Raw genomic sequence first — 23,536 nt, forward strand, 5'->3', positions numbered from 1 at the left:
TTAATAGTGTAAAGTACATTTCTTTTTTAATCTCTTTTAACTTGACGTTGTCTAAACATTTGGTCTAAAAATGAGGATTGTTAATTAAATACTCGATCAATTCCGTCATTTCCCATTTACTTTTACTTCCGTTCACGATACATGAGAGGCGTTTATCAGGATACTGTAATATTCCTGCTTGCATTGCTAGTGGAAGAAATGATGCTATTGTTATTCATATTGTGCATACAAGAATGTATGCACAGCCGATGGTTGGCACCGTTATACCGATGTTATACTGAATAGAATAATATTTAGCTTACCTTAAAATATGCAGTTGCTTGAAGATACATGCATGTTTGAGTTGAATCATTAGATATACAATTAAATATTATTTACCAACATGGATTATCTCTCTCGATATGCTGTAAACTTAAATTAACTCAAATTAAATACTGAATATCTTTAACATCTGAACTTTAATATCTTTTACATATAACTATGTATTATGTTCTTATTTAAAATCATATCAAAAGACTTTAACTATATCAATTTACTGAAAAAAAGTCTATTATATAATTTATTCTCCAGTTTTTAATTGCATTATTGTCTTAATCCTCCTGAAAATTTGGACATAATATTATGCATTCTGAGAAAGAAACTTTGCATTCCAGTAATTCAAAAAATTCACATTTATTCCAGCAAAACGCATAATGTTATTTCGCAATTCTCGTATTCGCTAGAATTTGCAAATTCTAATTACTTATTAAGCGTGTTCGCAAGGAAACTTTTTCTGATGCCATTCGGCCAATGTCAACGTCGCTAGCGGGGTCTTCAGAAAGTTGATTGAAACGATTGGTAGAAACGATTACGGCTCATATGATCAACGGTGCATGGAGTTCAATAGACGAATCGAACAATCTCGGAATTATTGGACTCTCTCGCACGTGCGCGGGCACACAATGGACTTAATTGTGTAATACATACATACATACAGACACGGGCCCGTATTATACCAATGTCAATATCCTCACATGAATTTCATATATAGTATACACACGCACACCATATATTCTCTTTCTCGTAATATACGCTCGCGCGTGCGATACGAATCGGAATTTTGCTGAAACGATATCGAATGGGGGATTGGAAGAGGCGTGCGGAATTGGTAGCCGGACCGAGCCCGTCAAGGCATTCTCGCTATTTCACTGTAATCGCATTCGCTAGTCATTCTACCGGCATTATTATATTGTTGGCGCGGGAAATACCGCGAATACTGTTCCAGACACCAAGACTCATTTTCCCGCGGAAAGGTCTCGGGAATCTCTCTACTCGCGGAATCTCGACTCCGTCTCATCTCCTTAAAACTGCGAGGCTCTATTTTTTTTCCTTATTTAATAAAACCACGCGCAATTGTTGCGATTGTTTCTTCCGTACCGCATTAACGCGAATCCGAGCTCCGAACAAGCAACAAAAGTTCGCTAATTTTCGAGCCCGCTAATTCGATATTCTGCATGATTTGCATATTTGTGTCTTTTGCTTGTGGCTTGTACCCAAAGTCTCGCTATTACAGATGACGCGGATCTCAATTTCCGAAACAACGTCGTTGGCAAGATTATATTTTGAAATTATTCCAAAATCCCGACTTTTGTTCGTAACGTTTTTGCATGATCTTTAGTATATAGAAGGCAAGGATATTGACGAAAGCAACTTCTATCTACGATCAATAAGAATTAATTATCTTTCTTCACTTTGTCTTCGCGCGGCTGAGATTCAATCTTCCGAAAATAATCGCGCGTCCCTCCGTGACACTCGATTTCCTGGCCGAATCACACGCCGCATGATGAAACATCAGACGAATCAGATCCTTCTCGATGATCAATCATAGCCACGCATCCCGATCGCACGCTGACCGATTGCCATCAGTTGGCGGGCTGCCTGAAGGGGAAGCGGAGAAATATTTCTTCGCATTTGTGTACTCTGCGTTTGCGCGATTGCACGTCAAACGATATATATCCAAGACACACGTCGACAGCATTGTTACAGACGAATGTGAATTATAGATACTGTACTTCAAATAATATATAGAGCGGCACACAACAGTCACCTACACGCGTTGCACATGCACGTTTATACGGGATCGATGCAGTGCATGATCCGGTCGCACGTGCAATCATAAAACCGTAATGTTCTAATAAAGTTTATAGCGCGAGAGATGTAAATGTACACCCACAAAATTTTATCGAAAGCATGGCACATGCCACGTATCGCACGACTCTATCTCAGAAACCATTCCAAATTAGATATGTTGTCATATAAACTTTTTTTTCTTCAACCTGTATCTTCTTCACTCTATATGTGAAATATAATAATAGGATAATAAAAACTTTAACTTGAAAATCTTTAAATCGAAAATTGGTAAATTTAATATGACGAATAATGAGGTATTTAAAAATCTTTCGAAATCGATGTATAGTAATTGCCGATATCTTCATTAATTCCACATAATTTTTCACGTTGCTGCAGCTGTTACAGATCTCTTTCTGGAACGTTCATTTTTGACATTTGAAAAGTACATATTTTATTTCCGTACTATAGAAAATAATGAGAAGAAAATCAAAATGAACGGTCTGTAAACAATGCACAATAGTTTAATTATAATCGCATCAGCATATCGTCGGCTGCTGTGAAAATGGCTCGATTTGCGCTTTGATTCTGCCCGCAGGCTTCCGGTTCCATGGCTCCTATACGGTTTAATCTACGGGAAACCCGTGGAGGTGAACTCGGTGGGCATGGTGTGCAGCATAGCGATACTGTTCTGCATGCTGCTGTTCGTGATCATGAGCATCGCCTGCTTCAGATGGAAAATGAACAGGGGCCTCGGCTTCACCATGTTCATCCTCTACTTCGTCTTCGTCGCCGTCTCGCTGATGTTCGAGTACGAGATCCTGGTCTGCCCGGTGTAGGGGCAGCCAGGACAGCGCAGCCGCGGCAGCAGAGGTATTAAAAAAACTTCCCTCCTCCTTCCGGAGGGGAACAAAAATACGTCTGCGAAACGGACGCACACTTACGGGTCTCGTCATCATCATCGTCATCGTTGTCGGCGAGTCTCGGCCGGCGCCGGCGCCGGCGAGAGAACTCTTCCCCGCGCTCTTCGCAGCTTCGAAAGCCGAGGAGGAAATCGCGCCAGTCGTTACCTTCCGCGTGCGCACGCGCGCGCGCGCGGACGCGTGAAGGGGACTCGACAGTACGAACGGCAATAGCAGCACCATCACCACCGCCACTATCACCGATCATCGGGTCACAGCAACTTTGCGTTACCAGATTACGAGAGGCGTTTTGCTCTAGTCGCGAGAGGTGTACATATTGTATTTAAAAAATCTTGAAATACCTGAAACGAAATACTCGTCTTGTTAAGGATTAAACCCGGGCGCTCCACACTCCGCTCGAGTGCGCTACTTTATTATTTAGGCATGGCGAGCGCGTTAGTCGATCGTGCCAAGGACCAAACTGTCATTTTATATAATCCTTGGGAGGATTTTTCGGCACAAACTTTTCAGACTTCCCTAGTTTTCTTCTTCTTCTTCTTCTTTTTTCTTCTCCTTCATTTTTTCTTCTTTCTCGTCCTACTTCTCGTTACTTACTCGATAAGCGGCACTATACGTGAGACAAATTGCAGTTGATTGCAGTACCGTTATTAATTCACTTGAAATTATTATAATAAAAGTTTACAGAAACCTGATATTCAATAATAATCCGTAAGGACATTTCTAATTATAATCACGGGTATCATCAGATTCCGCTTCGTGCATTTGTCAAAACGTTGACGTTTTTCGAGTATACCTATTAATAGCAATAATATTAGATTTAAAACGCGATGTTGCCAGTATACAAAACGTTACCGTAGAGGTCTTCTCCGTTTGACTCCTTGGCACGCTCACGTCCGAATATTATACATAACGTTATCCCTAGAAAAAGTGACCTGACCGCTCGCCGGATTTTTCTCTAAAGCAGGAATTCTCTTCGCCACCTAATATCGTAGAATAGCGTTATAACTTCTCACTCTGTTGTGTACTCACGGAATTCAAACCTGATGCGACGCGGTGTTCGGCGTTTCGTTTCGACGACGTGAATCTCTGCTACATACGCCGGGTGTACACACTTCAGGCAAGTTATATACGTATTTTCTTACCAAAATTATAGTACGCCTTATAATATATTATAATACAATAGAATATATATTATGTGTTATGCAAAAGAAACTTTTGACGCAAACGCAGAAAATATCTTATTTCTTTGCAGCGTTTTATTTTTTAATTTAACAATGGCAAATTATACTTTTGCCAATTAACATAAAAGCATGTTTGATTGTTTGATCAAATATGCTCTACATTCATGAAATTGCATGAAAGTCTTCAACAGTGCAAACAGTGATTTATTAAATAAATAAATTAAATTAATTATATGATTCAAACACGCAATCACGTCTCAAACCAAACAGTTGATCGTCGCATCGAATTTTCAGCTTACGATCGGAACGGATGTTGCTGTTGATACGTGAATAAGATAGAATAGCGATAAAATATGAGACACCGATCGGGAAATAGTCGACTTGTTTGCTGTTTATATTTCTTTCGCTTTCGCTTCGATGAATCGCTGATGAAAAGCTCACGAGAAATGAGAGAGTTGATTATTTCGTGCAAAAGAAAAATGCGTTCATCGATGCGTAGCGTTAATTTAGCAAAATAGAAGGCAAACGCTTGTTTAAATTGTCCGTTTGATTCGAAAGAAAGCGCATTTCCGACCAATTAAGCTTTCATCCTTAAATGTTCTTTAGGAAATTTATCATGACGTATTTGCTGTGAAAAGTTGCGCGGTATGAATCTTGGCAAATTTATTTACTTTACTGTGTAGGTGTGTAAAATGAATTCACAAATACAAGGAAACATATATATCTCGTTCGCGTAAGACATTTAGATCCGATTCCGAGCGTGTTTTTCTCTTAAATACAATTATTAACTATTACGGTAATTATAATCTGTAAGCGGCGCATGCGATTGCATGACTTTCTCAAGTGCTATAGAGGAAATTGTTGCAAATCGTATATTCGAAGTGGTGCATCATGCGAAGAATTCTAAGGATCCACTCGAGAGTACTCGTGTCTCGCTTGTTGATGCATCTTACGCGCGATCGAATCTTCGCGCGATATTTTCTCCGTATATAGGAAAAAAAGTATCGAAATTGCACTGCAAATATTTGCACGTTGTGCGAGTAATGTATTATTACTGGTACGCTCTTACGAAGCGGAAAGAAACAGACGAATGTCGAGAGCCGTTTAGACAATGCACTTTCCGTGATGTTCCACATTCAGCTTGATATACTCTCCGAGCAGTTATTTTTTTGCCAACTTCTTTCAAGTTTTCGACATTGCACTATGACACTCTAAGATACCGTTAGAAAATATTATTATTATTATGATTGTTATATGTACACAGTGAAGGTAAACGGGTAATAGAATGAACAAGAGTATTCACACGAGTATGTATGTGTGTGAGATTGGGAGAGAGACAGAAAAAGAGAACGATATAGAATTAAAAAGAAGAAACAAGGGACGAAGAAACAGGAACAGGTGTATAGTTGAGGTATGGGCAGAATAGGCGATTTTTAATCCAGGTTACAGGGCCCGTGTGTTGTATAAAGCGTTTGTAAAGGATATTGTTTTAAGGACATAGAGATAATAGTTATAATGTGATATCGATTATATTACATATGAGGTGAGCAAAGTGTTATTATACATACCTTACGCAGTTTGAGAGAGATACAAACAGAGAAGTAATACTACATTTTCGGTAGCCTGAACGCCTAAAAGCGGCCTAGCTTTTTATTAAGCCCACAGCTAACGCAAAAATTGAATCCGCGGTATGAAACAAGAAAGACCATAATTATATTAAAGTACCGTCTACGTTAATCGGTGGAGCGAATTTTAGATTATCAAAATCACACGTATACATATATATATATATATATATATATATATATATATATATATATAAAAGAATGAAAGAGAAAGAGAGAGAAAGAGTGCGTGGCGTGTGCGTGTGTGTGCGTGTGCGTGTGTGTGTGAAAATTCGGCGATGAAACATATATTAGGAAAATATATTAGTTATATATTATATTATATATACATTTAACGTTATATTTGTCGCATTTTTTTGTATAGTCCCGACATTGAAAACAAAAAGGATGGTCTTTCGGTCTCGCAGCTTACTTATATTCCAGCATTTTGCGCCGTGTAACAATTATTACGTTCAGCCTTCCGACGCCTGTCTCTGATCTGCCCAAACCGTAGCCGTGCCATGCAATCCGGCTCGTGCGCTCGATTATTCAAAAAAAAAAAAAAAAAAATTCCGCGATGCTTCGATCCCTCACGCGACGAAAAAGCGTCGTGAGAGCCGCATTTCTGTAGGTCCAAAGGCAAAGAGAGACTGAAATCGATGATCCGTAGAGTCGAACGATATCGAGAGAAAAAGGGGAAAATGTCGCGAGTCGCGATATCTATAGCTTTCTGTTAGACGTGTATTTTCTTTTGATACGTAACCGGTTATGGCAAAGGATGGTTTTATTACAACGTTAAACTTTAAAAAGCAAACCATTACGACATGAAAACGAGTAATGAATGGCAGCAATCTTAGCAACAATGCGATCTTCTCGAATTATTGATCACTACTTAAAAATAGCAATGCCCTTTTTTTGCGACACAGAGCTCTCGCAGCGTTACGTTGAGAGAATGAATTTTGCCTGCGTAGCAATACTCTCTTTGCCAATTGATTATAAAAAAGCTCATTATTTTTATTTTTATGAAATTTCTTTTCCCAATAAAATAACTGTTTCGAAATTGTCACTCGCATAAGTTTAATCTTACGTTAAATTTCTCTATCCAATGAGTAAACTATATGAGTAAACTATAAACTTGAAAGTATCGTGAAAAAAAAGAGAGCTTCGTTCTTAAGTAATGTAAACAAACTTTGAAGCAGACACGATCAGACTCTGTAAAATGGAAATTATACACCGTCAGGTCAGAACGGACGAATAAACTTTAGCTCAGCGATCTGAGAAAAATCGGACGTGATAACTTGTGGGCAAACCGCGCCCTCGGACACACAGCAACGATCGCCAGCTGGAAAACAACGTTAGGTTTCTTCGTGACGTTGAACATAACGGGGGAAATGTGTATATAGCGGGGGGAAAAACGCTAGAGAACCGCGCGCGGTACCGAGGCATTTTACGCCGTAGTGTGTTGGGCACGAAAAGGATTAGTCTGTCAGTCGAAACAACAAAGGCGAATTAGCGGCGAATCGCGTGATAAGTCGAAGGTTGAGCCGGAGGGCTCGAAGCGCAGCGGCATTCGCGTAATTTATGCTCTGTAATATACCGTAGGACAAACATCATCGACGTTGGCGCGGCGTAGCCAGCTCGTTTCCGTTTCGAATATCGAGCTTCTCGACTTGGGGGATCAATCCTGGTTCCGGATCTAAATGACACGCGTGTGAAAAATGGCTCGCCCGGCAACGTATCCTAAACTTTTCTGAAAGGGCGAGACTGAGAAGTTTCAAATGTACATGTAACGACCGCGATATTAACGACTCGAGGATCAGTTGCATGTGAAATGTACTATATTAGTACATAAGGGTAATTATTTGTTTCCCCTTTGCATTGTCGAATTGTCAGACACGTATGCACGCACGCATATATTCGCGCAGGACATGAAAATAGCGAGGAAGAGGGAAAGAAAGAAACAGCAAAAGAGAGAGATAGACTTTAGGCCCCCGCACAATGAAAAATATAAAGAACAAAGAACAGATGATATTAGCGATTAGGAATAAGAAATCGGGAATAAAGCTAGTGTGGCATTGATACACAGCTTCCGATAGGTTAAAAATCTATTGTCTGTGTTATTCCCTGTTTCTGTTGCCTGTTGCCTGATGTTTTTCGTGCGTCCAGCTTTATTCCTGATTCTTTAGTCCTAATCGCTAATATCTGTTCCTTGTTCCTTAATATATTTTTCATTGTGCGGGGGGGCCTTTTATTTCTCTCTTGCACGCACGCGTGTAAACCTTTATGTTCGAAAGACCAACGCGACGAGATGAAGTGTACGTTTGCGAAAGATGAAAAATTGTTCCGGTTTGTCTGAAAAAGGTTTGTCAAAGTGCAACGCAATCGATACAATCCCTCGCTGTTAAGTATGTTAAGTTCACGAAAAACTAGAACGAGAAAATGAAAAACAAGCTCCCACCGGTTTAGTGTATTCAACCCGAAACAGAGTATAATCGGTAGACCTTTCTTAATTGAGAGCGTCGTAAAAGCTTTCTGGGAATATTATATTTTTTATATTTACGAGCACTTCATTTCCAAACGTGGCTTTCAAAACTTTTATTCGCGTAGTAAAAAATAAACTTATTGTTATAATATTATATATATAGAATCCGTTAAACTCTTTTATATTTTTATGTGGATGCAATACGTTGTACTGTTTAGAGGTTGATGGTATAGCTGTTACCTTATACGGATACGAAACCCGTCGCGCGCTCGTAAGGACGCTCCGAACTAGACTTTAAGCGACGTTAAGGATTTACTTGGTTTCATACTTTGTAACGTAGCTTTCGAGGAAAAACGTAGAGGAATTTTTACATCGTGACAAGGTCGGTAGATTAGAGCCGGGCACGCGACGACGACGATGACGATCGAAACGATCCTTCAAATTTTCGGCGAGTTGTCGACAGAAGCCGAGTGACAAATTTATTCTCAGCCATCGATCGATCGTGTTATACTAAGAGCGTCACTATTCTTTCGGCCCGACGATGACGGCACGATATATAAATCATTACGATATAAAATAACGCGGGATAGCGGAATATAAGAAAAAAGGGACACAAAACGCACGCTGTGAAAGATCGAACGCTTCGAAAATATTTTCTTGGCATTGACAAAGCGCGAACGCACATATCAAAGAGAGATAAAAAAATGTTGAATATATGATAACTGATTACTTAGTAGAGTATTATTAGCGACTTAAGTCTCGTAAGGTAATTAGATGAGGCTATACGAGCGTTATAAAGTTTCTATATAATTACAGATTATATAAATATGTATTATATATTGTTCGAGTGTGGAGTAAGCTGGATCGTCGGCCGATTATATTATTGAAATTACATAATGTACATTGTACAGGAACGGCGGAGATGCAACTTTCTCGGCCGATTCTGGGCGATCAGCGTGTTGGACATAACGTAAATTTCGGGAATATCTCGCATTTTTCTCGTTGCTTTTCTTTTTGATATATATTTCATTATAATCGCCATCTTAAAAGCGTCGCATATAAATATATAGGGTTGTACCCCCGTCCATCACCGCAGTAGTAGATTTACGGGATACGACGCGTAGTTAAATCACGACTTACGAGATTAATTACATCACCGCAGAGTGCTAGAAAGACGACAAACGCGAAACGAGGAGAAATATAAATATATACATACATATTTATACATACGTATACACATATACATGTGTATATATATGTATAAATATATAAATACGTAAATATATATATAAATATGTAAAGTATTTAACGTTGTATACGTTCAAGTCTACGATTCCAAGATGGGGCGTTTTTATTACGGTAAACACAATTTCGTTTTCTTGATGTTCATACATATATATATATATATATATATATATATATATATATATATATATATATATATACAAGATACGTCTTCGACGCGTTACTTAGATCGGGGCCGAGGCATATAACGTTCGTTTTATGCGTGACGAGTGTACAACGATATTCGCATGATTAACCGGCAGTTAAGTTCGCCGCTTATAAGGCGATTATTAGGTGGAAAGAAAAACGCAATTTCCCCCGACAGTTTAGAGACAAGGACCGAACAAAAAGCGCATCAACGACCACGTTCCAAAGTTCGCGCGGGACGAATCTCAGCTTAAAAAAATTAGAGATCGCGTAAAACCGAGCACGAGTTTAACAGAGCAAACAGAACTAAAACGCAAAGCAAAGAAAACATAAAGTCGTATAGTAAATAAAAAAAGCACTCTCAAAAAAAGAAGGAAGAGCGAGAGAAACGTGCTGATGTGTTAAAAGGGTAAAGCCGGTTGGGGTCAGCGTCGGAAGGCCGCTTCGCCGCCTCGCGCATCAAATACTCGAACAATATTGCGCTCGGGATCGAAGAACAGAATCCGATCTCGACGACTTTACTGATCAATTTTCTGCGTTTCTCACAGAATGAGGAATCAGGACGCGAATCAGCCGGGCCGGCTTGCGGCGCTGGCGCCAACGGGCGCACTACACCGCGTGTGCAATAAAAAGCGAAATATATAACAATATTAATATCATTATATACAAGATTTTTACGGCATATATTACGAAAGTAGGACAAGCGGAAAAAAAGAGGAGATCAGAAGTTCTAGGATAACGATTACTTGTTGTTGTCTACCATAGCGTCTTAGCGTTAAGTAGGGCACTAGTTGTAGCTTGTTTCGAGGGATGCGTGTGAAACGTGCATACGAGAGAGTGGCAGCTCGAGAGATTACTCGAAAGAGAGAGAGAGAGAGAGAGAGAGAGAGAGAGAGAGAGAGGGAAAGCGAGAAAGAGGGAGAACATGGAACCCCGTGCGAATCCGAAGAGACGAGCGAATGCTTAAGCGACGGAGTGATCGAATACATATAAAATTATCACATAATTGCAAATATATATATATTCACATATATATGTTCTGTACATATATCTATGTGTATATATATACATACTCGAAGAAGCTAGTTACTTAACGGAAGAAAAAAATCAATGATTGATATATTATGTACAGAATCTATACATATATACATATACATATACTTTTAAACGTGTGCCTATGTGCGCACGTGCGTACGTGCGCGTGCGTGCGCGTACGCGCGGACACCGCATCTCCTCCACGCACCCCCCTCGCAATCCTCCTCCTCCTCCTCCCTTTCCTTCACCACCTCCTCCTCCTCCTCTTCCTCCTACGCCACCTATCTTTTCGCCGCGAACCAACTCGTTACACGCACTTGCGCACATATCCATTACGCATTACCGTAGCCATGTTGTGTAGGGATGTCTTAAACGAGTAAGCTACGATTTCTCATGTTACATGTTATGCGAAAAAAATGCAAAAAAAATCAGAAGAACGCGAGCGGAGAAAGGGAATTTTTTGCGAAAAACGACGAACAATTTTCTTCCGGTCAGTTGCAGGATCGCTTGAAGTCTGAGCTACACACTGAAATGCGCGCGGGTGTCTAGACAACGAGGGGGATAGTGATAAATGATAAAAACAAAAAAAACTCTGCACACTCGACGCCATGTGTGAATTAAGTCGAATTTTACTCGCCGATTACGACGCTTCCTCACGATATTTTCACGATTTCACTCAATTTTTCCTTTCCTTCCTTCTTTTTTTCGCGGGAAAAACCATCGCAGTGACGACTTTTATCGTAAACTGTTGATATTCAAATTGATATACAGCACAAGAACCTTTCAGAAATATCTAAGAAATGTTTCATTCGATAGGTTGAAACATCTCATAAATATTTCAAAATGTTTCTGCAACAGCTCTGAGACATCTCTGGAATAGCAAAATGTCCGCGATTCTTGCACTTGAAACCTTTCTGAAACCGTGCTGAAAGGTTACCAAAATATATCTGAAACCTTTCAGAGATATTTAAAAAATGTTTTATCTGATGGAGTTGAAACATGTCATAAATATTTCAAAATGTTTCTGCAACATCTCTGAGATAGCTCTGGAATAGCAAAATGTCCGCGATTCTCGCACTTGAAACATTTCTGAGAAAGCGTTGAAAGATTTCCGAAATATATTGCCGTATTTTTTTTATTCGGGCGGTCACCCATCCAAGTAGTAACCGCACTCAAAGTTGCTTGACTTCCATGATCGAACGAGCTAGTGACGATCCTCTGGTTCTGATGCTTAATTCCTTCTAGCTTATGTTCATATCGTATATAAGCATCTTTAGTGTTCAAAAATTTGAAATTATTTATTAACTGGCAAATATTAAAAACAACGCAACAACAATTGATATATTATAAATATTAACCCGTTGTGGTCACATGGGGTCCAGTGGACCCCAGGTTTTTTTTTCCCTTAAAAGTATACTATTTTGAGAGTAAAACGCAGAGTTTTTTTGCTCTATTTCAAAAAATTTTGATGAATATTTGTGTAAAAAAAAGTCAAATTTATCAAAAAAAAAAAAAAATTTTTCTCGCGTTTTTTCAACATAAAAAAATTTTAAAAATTATTGGATTATAAAGAGGAAGTCATAAACTAAATTCCAGTTCAAGGTTTGAGTGGATACATCAAAAAGAACGCAAATGGCAACTGTTGTGGGGTCCATTGGACCCCGTACCACTACGTTATTTTTAGAAGGTGTGACCACAACGGGTTAATATAAAAGATTTGTATATCATTACATAATATAATATTAATAATTTATATCTGAGAAAAGCAAAAAGCCCTACATATGATGGGTGTGGTTTTTAGGGCTGCAATTAAAAATTTCTAAATTCGTCTATTTACTTGTCCTAGATGTGTATAAAGTTTCATCGAAAACTCAACTGAAAGGTTTGCAAAATTATATTTTATGAAATGTTTCCGAAATAACTTAATTAAAAATTTTCATTGCGTGAGAAAGGTTTCAGAAACAGCTCAACTGAAAGGTTTACAAAATCATTTCATATGAAACAATTCAGAAATAAATCAACTGAAAGTTTTCAAATTTATTGCGTGAGAAAGGTTTTAAAAACAGCTCAAGTGAAAGGTTTACAAAATCATTTCATATAAAACGATTCAAAACTAACTTAATTGAAAGTTTTCAAATTTATTGCGTGAGAAAGATTTCAGAAACAGCTCAACTGAAAGGTTTACAAAATCATTTCATATGAAACAATTCAGAAATAAATCAACTGAACGTTTTCAAATTTATTGCGTGAGAAAGGTTTTAGAAACAGCTCAACTGAAAGATTTATAAAATTATTTCATGTGAAACGATTCAGAGATAACTCAACTAAAAGTTTTGAAAAATTATCTTCATGTGAAAGGTTTAAAAAACATTTCTATTGCAACATTTTATATGACATATTGCAGAATTCTTTCAGAGATGTTGCACATGAAATGTGAAAGGTTGAAATGTTTTTGAAACCTTTCTAGAAGCTTTCTGCAAGAATCTGTGCTGTATGGGATAATCAACGATAAGAATGATAAGATAATAATCCGCATAAGATAATTTCGACAATGGAAGTACGTGAGGGGGGAAAAAATGTTCGTTTAACGCATCGTAAACAGGTAAAGTTTTTAAGTTGATCAAAGAATTGTGAGGTAATCGTGTGTCTTAAAAGATTTAGTTAACAAAATTAATTATTTAGGTATTAAGGTACCGATTGCCGTACATGTCCCTATATCCGGACATTTACCATGAAAATTTTTCGTTATTAATCTCAAATAGTTTTTTTATTATAACATCAAAATTTTATCGAAATCTTTTAATATTTAAGGATATTTATATATAGTAAAACATTCTAAATATTGTAAAAATTGACATCCAGTAAAAGGTAAATTTGTTACACAATTAGGCGAATTTTGACAATGTCCTTGAAATTTTCTTCAGAAAATTCGTCTAATTTGTTACAACGATTTTTATTTTATTACGTATTTTTATTTTATAAAAAACGTTTTCTAAACATTATTTAAGTGGAAAAATATGTAGAATAATTATATCCGGACAAGTGTCCGAATATTGGTACATTTCTATGTTTTAAATTTTTTATTATTAAAATATTTTAAACATTTTTCATGTCTTTCTTGCGTCAATAACAGGCATTTATACTTCGTCTTTCAATTGGATACATAATTAGATTATTAAAAACCGTATGCTTATAAAAATTAAGCAAAATCGTATTAGCAACGTTACATGTCCAGCTATTTGGGACGCTTACCTTAATTGTTAATTTTTTTTTTTTTTACGCGATACTTATCTTTCCAGCTTGAGTTTGAGTTGTAAGACACATGAACGTTTCACAACAGTAACAATCGTGACAATATTATATTCCAAGTACATTAAACAATTATTTTATGCTTACGTCGGTTGTGGAATAATTTTATTATTATAACCGACAGATAATATGAGACATTGTATGACAAAACACAATGCTACGGACGAATCTCGTTTCCCAAAGCGTTAAAACGGCGACACGAAGCGACGTCTGTTTAAAACTCGTTCTATATTTTGCTCGTAGTGAAGATCACGCTATTACGCGAGATAACAGTCTTTAGCGACGTACGGTGTACGGCTTGTCGCGGATTTGCACGACTCTCTGCATATGCTAAACTGCTCATTCCTTCACTTCTGCCGTTTGGCGACGCGTTCCTACGGAATTTTGCGGTAGAACAGAATTTCACTTACACGCTTTTCGAAGAGGAGACCCGTGTGTCTCTTCTTGGCGCGCAAGTTCCTTTTAAGCGCCGTGACAGTAAGTGGCCTAGAAAGTGGCGAAAGTACTTCTTGCATGATTAAATCCGATTCTCACGAAGGTGTACGCCTTCGTCCGTGTCACGCTTTGCCTGGATTTAACGTCACATCGTGCAACAGAAAGTACGCGAAGAAGCGATTGAGGGAAAAAAAGAAAACTGCGTTATACAATAACTCGAAAGAAAACATAGGTATTTATTTAGAATACTTGTCGAGAGAAGTTTCCACTATGATATTTAATTACATAAACTTAAATAGCCAGTTACCGATTGTTGAAGAGAGACAAGTAACGTTACGGTATAACGATGTAACTTAAAATCATGCAAACGATATTCTTCAAAGTTATGAAAAAAAAAATTGAATCTTGCTCGGCGTATTTTGAAACTCTTCGAAACGTCACTTTGATTCGCGAGTATTTGTTGATACACAGTCGACAATAATCAAGTAACAAGTTTACATTCTATATCTACTCCATAACTATTCAATATAACAAACTGAACAAACGCAAACATTAAAATGTTAAATGAAACGATCGAGCCCTATACCTACATATATCTCGCTCGAATTTATTATATACATATCGCGATACTTGCGGCATAGATTCCTGTTCCCGCAAATAATCTTTTGCGGCAGCAAGCGTCATTTTTCCACGATATAGCTTGCTCTTCAGTTTTAACACGATAATTCGAACACATCGATGAGATACGCTTAGATTCGGCAGTACTTATGTTAGATCGACGGGACTTTACGAAGCCTTCCAAGAGAGAGAAGAAACGACGATCCAGGAGTTAAAGCTGTCAATATTCTATAAAGTCAGTGCGATTACCGCTTTCTCATCCGAGCTCTTTGTTGGCAAGTTTCTCTCTTTTGCTCCGTTAAAATTCTCCTTATCGCTGTTGTTGTTGTTGCTATCATTACACAAGTAAGGGGAAAAATGACTTCAGAGTATAAAACGTTACGAGGATTAAAAAGTAACTAACTTCTCAGCTGCTTAAGAGCAAGCGAGAGCGCGTTATGCGATATAACGTTTTAATTAGGAAAGATATAATACGAGGCCGTCACGTGAGCGCTGATTTTTTTAATTACATCTCAACACTACTCTCGTATCTATAGTTATTTATCTAATTACAGTTTGCAAGTTTAGGTCGCAGGGACAAGTAAAATTATTACAATGGACTCACATCAAGCGCTCCATTTTCTGCATGCACATGCCACATTACGGGTCCCAGTGAATATAATGTCTCAAATCGGCAGATAATGTCCATTTCTACCAATGCCGATTAACTTTAATCTCGGTTTAACTTACTTTTCGCCCTTTTTTAATTTTAGGAATTAGAAAAAGATAAAAAGTAAATTGAACCGAGATTAAAGTTAATCCGCATTGGTAGAAATGGACATTAAGATGTCTTATGTTCATTTTTACCAATACAGATTAACTTTAATCTCGATTTAACTTACTTTATATCTTTTTCTAATTCTTAGAACTAGACAAAGATAAACAGTAAATTAAACCGAGATTAAAGTTAATCTGCATTGATAGAAATGGACATTAGAGGCGTCTTAATAACGTCTCTAATAAAACGTCATATCTTTCGATTGGAGACACGCGTGTTGTCTGGGATGATTGGTATCGCTGGTTACGCTACCCGTTACAATCGCCGTTGCGACATTATATGCGACGCGTATCCACCACCGCGTACTGCGGCATGTTAATTGCTCGAGGTGATCAAAGGCTCGATAGTATCGGATGGTGCTACGCGAATCGGTGGCGTGAATAAAATCGGATTGGAGCACCTTTCTCGAGAGAATGCTCGTGCCCCGAAAAATCGTCGAATCTCTTTGTATGCGTCTTGTTACATGAGAAGAGGAATAAGAGAGCGCTCCCCTTCCATCGCCATTGTACATACATATGATATATTGTAATGCATATTATATTGTCATATATAGGACACGCGAGAAGCGGGCAAGAGATTACGGATGTTATTGTTATTAACGAATTGTCGCGCGCGCGATAAGTGTGAGGTGTATCTCGTTGCGTTTTTCAAATGCCTGCGGGACAGGATCGTTATAAAAACGACGAATATTGTCGACAGTTTTTCTTTTTTATTTTCCTTTCGAGCAACCTCCGTCGCTCCCCGATTATTTGATTGCCCGAGATGTAAACGTTCCTAGGAGAGGCGACTCTTTACTCACTCCGTTCCATTATATTTTTAAGTTCCGTGCACCGAAACGGCGAAACCTTTATCCGTTAAGTCTGTCTCTCGTTTGTAGGAAAAATCGGACGCGACACCTCGAGACAGCGGCGTTCGTCGTTCAATCACGGTCGTTCCGCCGTGCGTTCAATAAATATATACAGCACAAAATGTGTCGGATCGCTACGCGACCTCCACGCGAGGCAGCCCCCAACTCTTGAGCGGTATCCCTCCGATTAATTGTCGAGGAGACGTTCCGACATTCCGTACGCAAAGATACCCAGAGCACAATAATGTACCAAATCAGAACATAAGACGTCTTAAAAACGTCTTATGTCCCGATTTGGGACATGCTGTCTGGGTACGTAGATGTATACACGAGAAACATCGCGGACGGCGATGATGTTGCATACGCATTTAAAGCTCCTCTTATAGCGTTTATTACTTAGTAGATAAGACTAGTGCGACGTAGGGAAAAGTGCGCGTGTGTGCGTCCGCACCGAGATAATGTAAATTTTTATAAAGTTTCGAAACGTAATGGCAAGTAATTGTTGTAGGCAAATTTCCCTTCTCCCGATTCGGACGAGCGATACGAATTAACAGTAAGCCGCTGCCTCGAGTCTCGGAAGGGACAAGTATATCTTTGTGACGAGAACAGACCGGTAATATTGCGAGACCGTCGAAGAGTAAAATGAAGCTGATCGCCCGTGATCGCCGGGACGACGTCGATCGAGGACGAGAGGGGAGTGTGTGCACGTCCGGTTTGCGAGCAACTCCCTTGTCAGACGTTGAACGCGGGATGAACGATATCCCGCATATCCGATATCATCGCATCGTCTCTTTCTCCCTTTTTCTCTCACTCTCTCTCTCTCTCTCTCTCTTTCTCTCTCATCTCGCACTTTCGATCGGTGGAGTCCTCGCGAGACGGGCGCAGCAGCCGAAAAATACCGTAGGCGGGACACACGACCGCTGGTTTATCGATTATTATCGCAGATATTAATGCGTTATTCCGTACCAAGTACGGCTAGAGCTATCTCGAATAATTTATCATAGGGTTAAAAAGGGAAAAAAGGAGTCACACAAAAAAAAAGTCAACTGCAACGCGAGTAATGGAGCACGAACGAAGAAAGGCCTGCATCGACGACCATCTGACACCCTTCCCCCTTCCCGTCCCATCCCGACCCCCGATCTTACATTTCCTCCCTTTCCTCCCGAGCACGTACCCTCCGCCTATATCCTCAAGAAAAAACAAAGAACAACATATTGTAATCTATTGTAGATTGTTGTAGATAAATTATACGGTTTGACCGTACATTGTTACTTTTTGTCGACAATATAAAATACACAGATATATAAGTAATTACCATCGCTACGTCTTTTCGTTATTTCATTATGCCGCTCGTATATTAACAAGGTGGGACATATACGATGTCATTTGATTTTTTTTTAATTATTTATTTCCTTAGTATAAAATAAGAATTGCCTCATAATATAATACGATGACGAATGATAACGGGCAATGCGTGCTCGATAACTTTCAATATGAAAATTGGCACGTTGATAACTAAAAAAGAACAATATGTACATAACTTACTTGATTAATTCCTATTTTACATAAAGATTATTTTGAATTAATGAGTAATACTGGGCGTGCTAGGCGAACCCCCTACCACGTCAATAATATCCGCTTTGACTTCCGGTTCTGTTTTTGGCAGGAGCGCGGGTGGTATTGTTAAAGTCTATAATAAAAGATAAAGACAAGACAAACAAAATTCAAAACGGATATTACATAAAATATTTACTTGAGAAGTATCGTATTGATATTCACCTTCCCTGGTGCTAGCGCTTCGTATTGGTGCCTTAAAGATTGTAACTCATAATCACATGTTGATAACGCACTTTTCAATTCGTAATGCAAAACTATGTCGCTACGCAGTTCGTTAAATTGCTGACATATTTGCTCCGTTGGTGGTGGATTTAATTCTGCAATGTAAGTAACAGTTTCCGTAAGTAACTCATTCAATTTTACAAGCGCAGTATGAAAATGAATTATATCTTTTTACCTAAACGCAATTCATTCAGCATTTGCTCAATGCCTTTCATTTTCTTTTGACCGAGACTACTTGGTAATTTGATTCTCTGAGAACGAAGAGTAACGCCGCTATTCTTAAAATCGGGAAATTTAATTCCAGCTGACTCTACCGCCTGCAAATTAAAAAAAAACCATGTAAATATCTTGATATAAACGTACCATTGTATACAGAGTATAATTGTATGACATACATGAGAAGTATCAGTTTTATTCGGTCTATTCCTAGAAGAGCTGCTGCTCTTTTTGGAAGATTTCCTTTCACTCTTTCTAGGATCTGCTTGTTGATCGGCCTGGGTAATTAATTTCTGTAAATCTTGCGTCTTTCTATCTCTCTCTTTCTTCCTCTGTTCAATCTTGCGCAATTCAGTCAGTAGAGTCTGTTCTTCCTCCACTTGTTCAGGAGTGCGTTCAAACAACTTTTTCAACTGTTCCTTTCTGCGCTTCTCATGTTCAGCGTCAAAGATATATACCTTGTCAGTGTGGGATTTTGCCTTTGTCAATGCTGCACACACCTGATAATACCTGTGGATTTATTTAAAATTACATACGCATTCCAAAAAGCATATCCAATTCAATAAAACATAAATATGTATATATATCATTCTTGCCTCTCTTTTAAGTCTTCTACGGATCTAGCAGGGAACTTGGCGCGATCCCATCTGTCTCTGATGATAATAAATCTAAGATCAAATCTTCTGCACAAATCAAACAGATGATCAGTCTCTGCTCGTGTCCAGCCATTGGCTCCTAAGTGTTGAACATATTCGGTATTTGTGTATGTAGGAATTGGAACTTTCTTATTGAACTTTGCGAAGGGATATTCCTTTCCAGCATCGGCAACGCGACGCCAGTGATGAAAAATCGCACCGTCTGTGCGTGCTGGATTGGTAAATGGTGTCCACTTCCATGGCCTGACCTTCTTCATACCAAGCTTGGCTCGCACCTGCTTATATCCCTTCGCGGTGTCGGTCGGGAATAACGGCGGCACGTCGTTGTTGTCTTTGCAGAGGAGGGCAAACACTTCGCGATGCATGCCCTCAGGGCGTTTTGGCATTTTATTGTAGTCATACCGCTTGCGACTCTTTTTGTCGCTGCCCAATATCGACTCTTTCGTGAGTTCCGTAGTCGTCGGCACTTCAATGTCTAAAATATCGCGTACGTCCGCCATCGCGGTGCCTACTAATATTTTCTCACACGCTATATGACCTAAAGGACAAGTTGTAAGCTTGAAAACGTCTACAATCTACCATTCAATAGAAAACTACAAAGAAAATTTTCTCATGAAAATATTATTACTTTATGTATTTCTAGGTTAGGTTTCCACTGTAAGGTTAACGATATACCGGAACAAAGTCCATCTTGTTTTATTCGTGTAAACGTTTTTACTAAAGCAAACACATCACTTCTCGACTGCTTGAAACAAGAAGATCCAAAAAGAAAGGATAAAACTACTAAATTATAATAATTGCAAGTTATAGCCGGCCTTAGACTATATATAGATAGACGGAGAAGCTATAAGCGGAGGCCGGAGAGCCGGAGAGTAGAGTCCTATCGTAAGGGTGCCTCCCCATGCAAGACGGAATCTCGGAAAACGGAATCTCGGAATCATTCTGATTGGTTAGTCCCATGAGGCTAACCAATAGCCTCATGGGACTAACCAATCAAAATGATTCCGAGATTCCGTTTTCCGAGATTTCGTCCTGCATGGGGAGGCACCCTAAAGGTGCGATTTTATGGGCGTCAGTTGACGCGCGTCAATTGTAGTACAGCTTATGAAGACATCTTTATTCTCTGTATTTACTTAACATTATGCAACAATTTTAATGTTTTATTCGTGTCCTTTGGCAATACACTTTATGTACACAGTAATCACGAATAAATCACTTATCGCAGAATATGATAATTTTTTTTTTTTCCCAAGAGACAAAATGGCTAGCGTGCGATTGTTAACGATTATATACAAAATTCAGATAATTGAAGAAAACTGCATAATGATTTGACTGGGGCGGTACATCTGTCAAAGAATAACGCAGGTGTCCTAAGGCCAGCTCAGCGAGGACAGAAACCTCGCGTAGAGCAAAAGGGCAAAAGCTGGCTTGATCTCGATGTTCAGTACGCATAGAGACTGCGAAAGCACGGCCTATCGATCCTTTTGGCTTGAAGAGTTTTCAGCAAGAGGTGTCAGAAAAGTTACCACAGGGATAACTGGCTTTTTCACTTCCTTAATTAAACTTTATTTCATGTAAAAAACACAATACAAAAATTATCCTTTTATTTTTTTATTAAAAAAAAAAGCAGAATAATATGATTTAAGAAACTATAAAAAACTTATATAAGAAAAGTGCGATATATTTTTAGATAATAAATTTTAAAGAAATCATAAATAATCTGTGAAGAGTATAAATGTGTAGGCTGAGTTTCCACTGAGTGCGTCACGCGTCGCGTCGTCTGTCGTTAACCAATCTAAACATCCCGTCACAAATAATGTAATAAAATGGGATGTTTTGATTGGTTATCTTGTGATAACGCGACGCATGACGCGCTCAGTGGAAACTCAGTGACAAAAATGCTATTTTTTAGTTATCCGCGTATTTAAAAAAATTTTCCTATATTGATATATGCTTTTGCTCTTGTGTGTTTATTCTTGGTAATGCATTTAAAACTGTGTGTGTACATACAAGGTGTATTTTCAATCTATTAAATTGTAAATATTGCTTGGAAAACTGGCGATTGTATACCGACAAATCATGAACTACGAAGTTCTCTAACGTTGACGTGAATGAAGATGGCGTGATAAAAACGGACTCCACAAAAATTTCGGATCTCTCGAGCTTCTCTCTACGCTCGAGAACAATGGGAAGTAGAGATGGGCAAAACGGTTCATCTCAGTGAGCGGTTCGGAGTCAGTTCACTCCCTAAAATGAGTCGGTTCTTTCGTACGGTTCATTTTACGGTTTTTTTTTCTTTATAAAAATCTTGGGTTTATTTATACATACATCATTTTATTTCGATTTTTTTATACAGGAAAAACTTATATTATTAATATTTGTCCAACCGTCGCACGTTAAGCAGATGGCTTGCGAATCAGCTAATCGACTAGTTATTTTAATTATAATTTCGTTGTGTATGGAAGACAATAGAGAATTGGACAATGTTTTGCGACTAGGCAAACTATAACTAGGGCACAAAAGGTTGACAAACTTCTTAAATTCTTTGTCTTCTACTATTGAAAATGGCTGATACTCCTTGCACACCGTTCTTAATAATTGAATGTCAATTAATCTGCTTTTATTTAACGATACGGGTTTAATAATATCAACATATCTACTTATTGAACACTGTTGATTGACTAAGTTTGGAGTGTTTGGGCGTGAGGAAGTAGCAGGGCTAATCGGGGATGAAAATTCAGATCCATCTAATCTTGATTGTGAAGGTTCCTGAATGGGACTGTTACGATCAGATAACTTTAATTGAGAAATAGTCCGTACCTCAGAATCCTCAGACTCGATTTCAAGTGGATCATCAGGATTATCTCCAGATCTAATTAAAACTGAGGGAGATCGCGATCGACCGTCTGCTGAAGGTGAATCTTCCCGCAAAAGTGGCACAGTTGGATGTTTACTTCTTAAATGCCTTTTGAGGTTCCCAGTGGATGATCCTCCAGGCATTTATATATCCTGATTGCAATACCGACATCGTCCTTTTTTATCTTTCTTATCTTTGGTAAAATGATACCAAATGTTGCTCGTACCTCGGGGCCAAGACATTTTAATCTAAAAATAATAATTACTAAATAATAAAAAACGTCATCGATCAACACATATTAGAAATCTGCCTAGAAACTTTCTGGGCAGAAAGAAGAAGAAGAACGAGCGACTGCTCACGATTGCTAGGCTAGCGGAGTATCGCTAAACGCAGCAATGATTGTCAAATTCTGATAACGTACGACGTTCGATTCTTCGATTGTTCGATATCTTAGAATTTCTAGTTAGTAACATTTATCCTCCATAATGCTATCTATAATGGAGGGAGGTTGGGAACTAGGAAATGAAACATGGTCTTTTTTTACGAACCGTTTTTGAAACGCTTGATGTGAACCGTTCAATTGAACGGTTCACGAACCGCCTGCCCATTTGTAAATAGACAGGTGAAGCATTCCCGATGCTGCGCACTCGTTCAGTTTTTGAACCAATCAGCGCGCGACCTTTTTTGCGAGAAAAGCAATATGGCTGCTTCCATCAATTCGTAGTCCGTTACGTCCGTTATCCGTCGCTGTACGTCTGTTGTGCGGGAAATATTTTGTGTTCAACTTTTGCGACTTTAATAAAACATACGCAGTAAGTAGTAAATATAATTAAGTTGAGAGGCATTTATATTGGTTGTATATCTGCTAAATAACCCAAGTAGCAAAAAAATATTTTTCAACGTTTTTAAAAACATTTTTAGTAATAAAAAAAATATTTAAAAAACGTTTAAATTAATAGAACAGATCCTTTTTTTTTTTTTAAAAGTATTTATTTTATTGATTTTTTCATTATTCACTGGCAATTTAAATTCTTATTTTTGCTGTATTTATTTTAACATTGTAAAAAAAACGTTTTTTTAACATTAAAAAAATGTGTTTTTTAATTATTTTAAAAAATTAAAGAATTATTGCGAAAAATATTACCTCAGACGCTCTTCACGAAATGAGGGAGGTTCCAGA

At 38.3% G+C, this 23,536-nt stretch overlaps 2 protein-coding genes across 4 annotated transcripts in view; one reads left to right on the forward strand and one right to left on the reverse strand.

Annotated features, from left to right (window-relative positions):
• Nucleotides 1-13,264, forward strand: part of Nckx30c (solute carrier family 24 member Nckx30C) — a 102,346-nt gene extending 89,082 nt beyond the window's left edge. Inside the window, exon 8 of the mRNA XM_071798059.1 lies at nt 2,705-13,264. Within this exon, the coding sequence (XP_071654160.1) occupies nt 2,705-2,945 (241 nt within the window). The 3' untranslated portion in view covers nt 2,946-13,264. The remainder of the gene's footprint in view (nt 1-2,704) is intronic.
• A 4,909-nt stretch (nt 13,265-18,173) lies between these two features.
• Nucleotides 18,174-20,348, reverse strand: Dmap1 (DNA methyltransferase 1 associated protein 1). 3 transcript variants are annotated; one of them, XM_071798046.1, is made up of 7 exons: nt 20,128-20,348; nt 19,440-20,037; nt 19,023-19,353; nt 18,803-18,944; nt 18,568-18,722; nt 18,410-18,478; nt 18,174-18,303 (listed from the first exon to the last, which is right to left on the reverse strand). In XM_071798046.1, exons 2-7 carry the CDS (start codon nt 19,997-19,999, stop codon nt 18,277-18,279), a joined length of 1,284 nt encoding a protein of 427 aa, XP_071654147.1. In that variant the 5' UTR covers nt 20,000-20,037; nt 20,128-20,348; the 3' UTR covers nt 18,174-18,276. The 3 variants fall into 3 exon arrangements, with proteins under 3 accessions (XP_071654147.1, XP_071654145.1, XP_071654146.1); XM_071798044.1 differs by having other exon boundaries at nt 18,174-18,478; XM_071798045.1 differs by having other exon boundaries at nt 18,174-18,478; nt 19,440-20,348.
• Nucleotides 20,349-23,536: the final 3,188 nt, after the last annotated feature.

Source organism: Temnothorax longispinosus, chromosome 2, assembly GCF_030848805.1.
Source record: "Temnothorax longispinosus isolate EJ_2023e chromosome 2, Tlon_JGU_v1, whole genome shotgun sequence".
NCBI lineage: Eukaryota > Metazoa > Arthropoda > Insecta > Hymenoptera > Formicidae > Temnothorax > Temnothorax longispinosus.

Coding starts and splice junctions, on each gene's coding strand:
- Dmap1 (XM_071798044.1), bottom strand. CDS start 19,999: ATGGCGGACGTACGCGATATTTTAGACATTGAAGTGCCGACGACTACG. Junction 18,945..19,022: donor ATAAAACTGATACTTCTCAT/GTATGTCATACA, acceptor TTTAATTTGCAG/GCGGTAGAGTCAGCTGGAAT. Junction 18,723..18,802: donor GCTGAATGAATTGCGTTTAG/GTAAAAAGATAT, acceptor CTTACATTGCAG/AATTAAATCCACCACCAACG.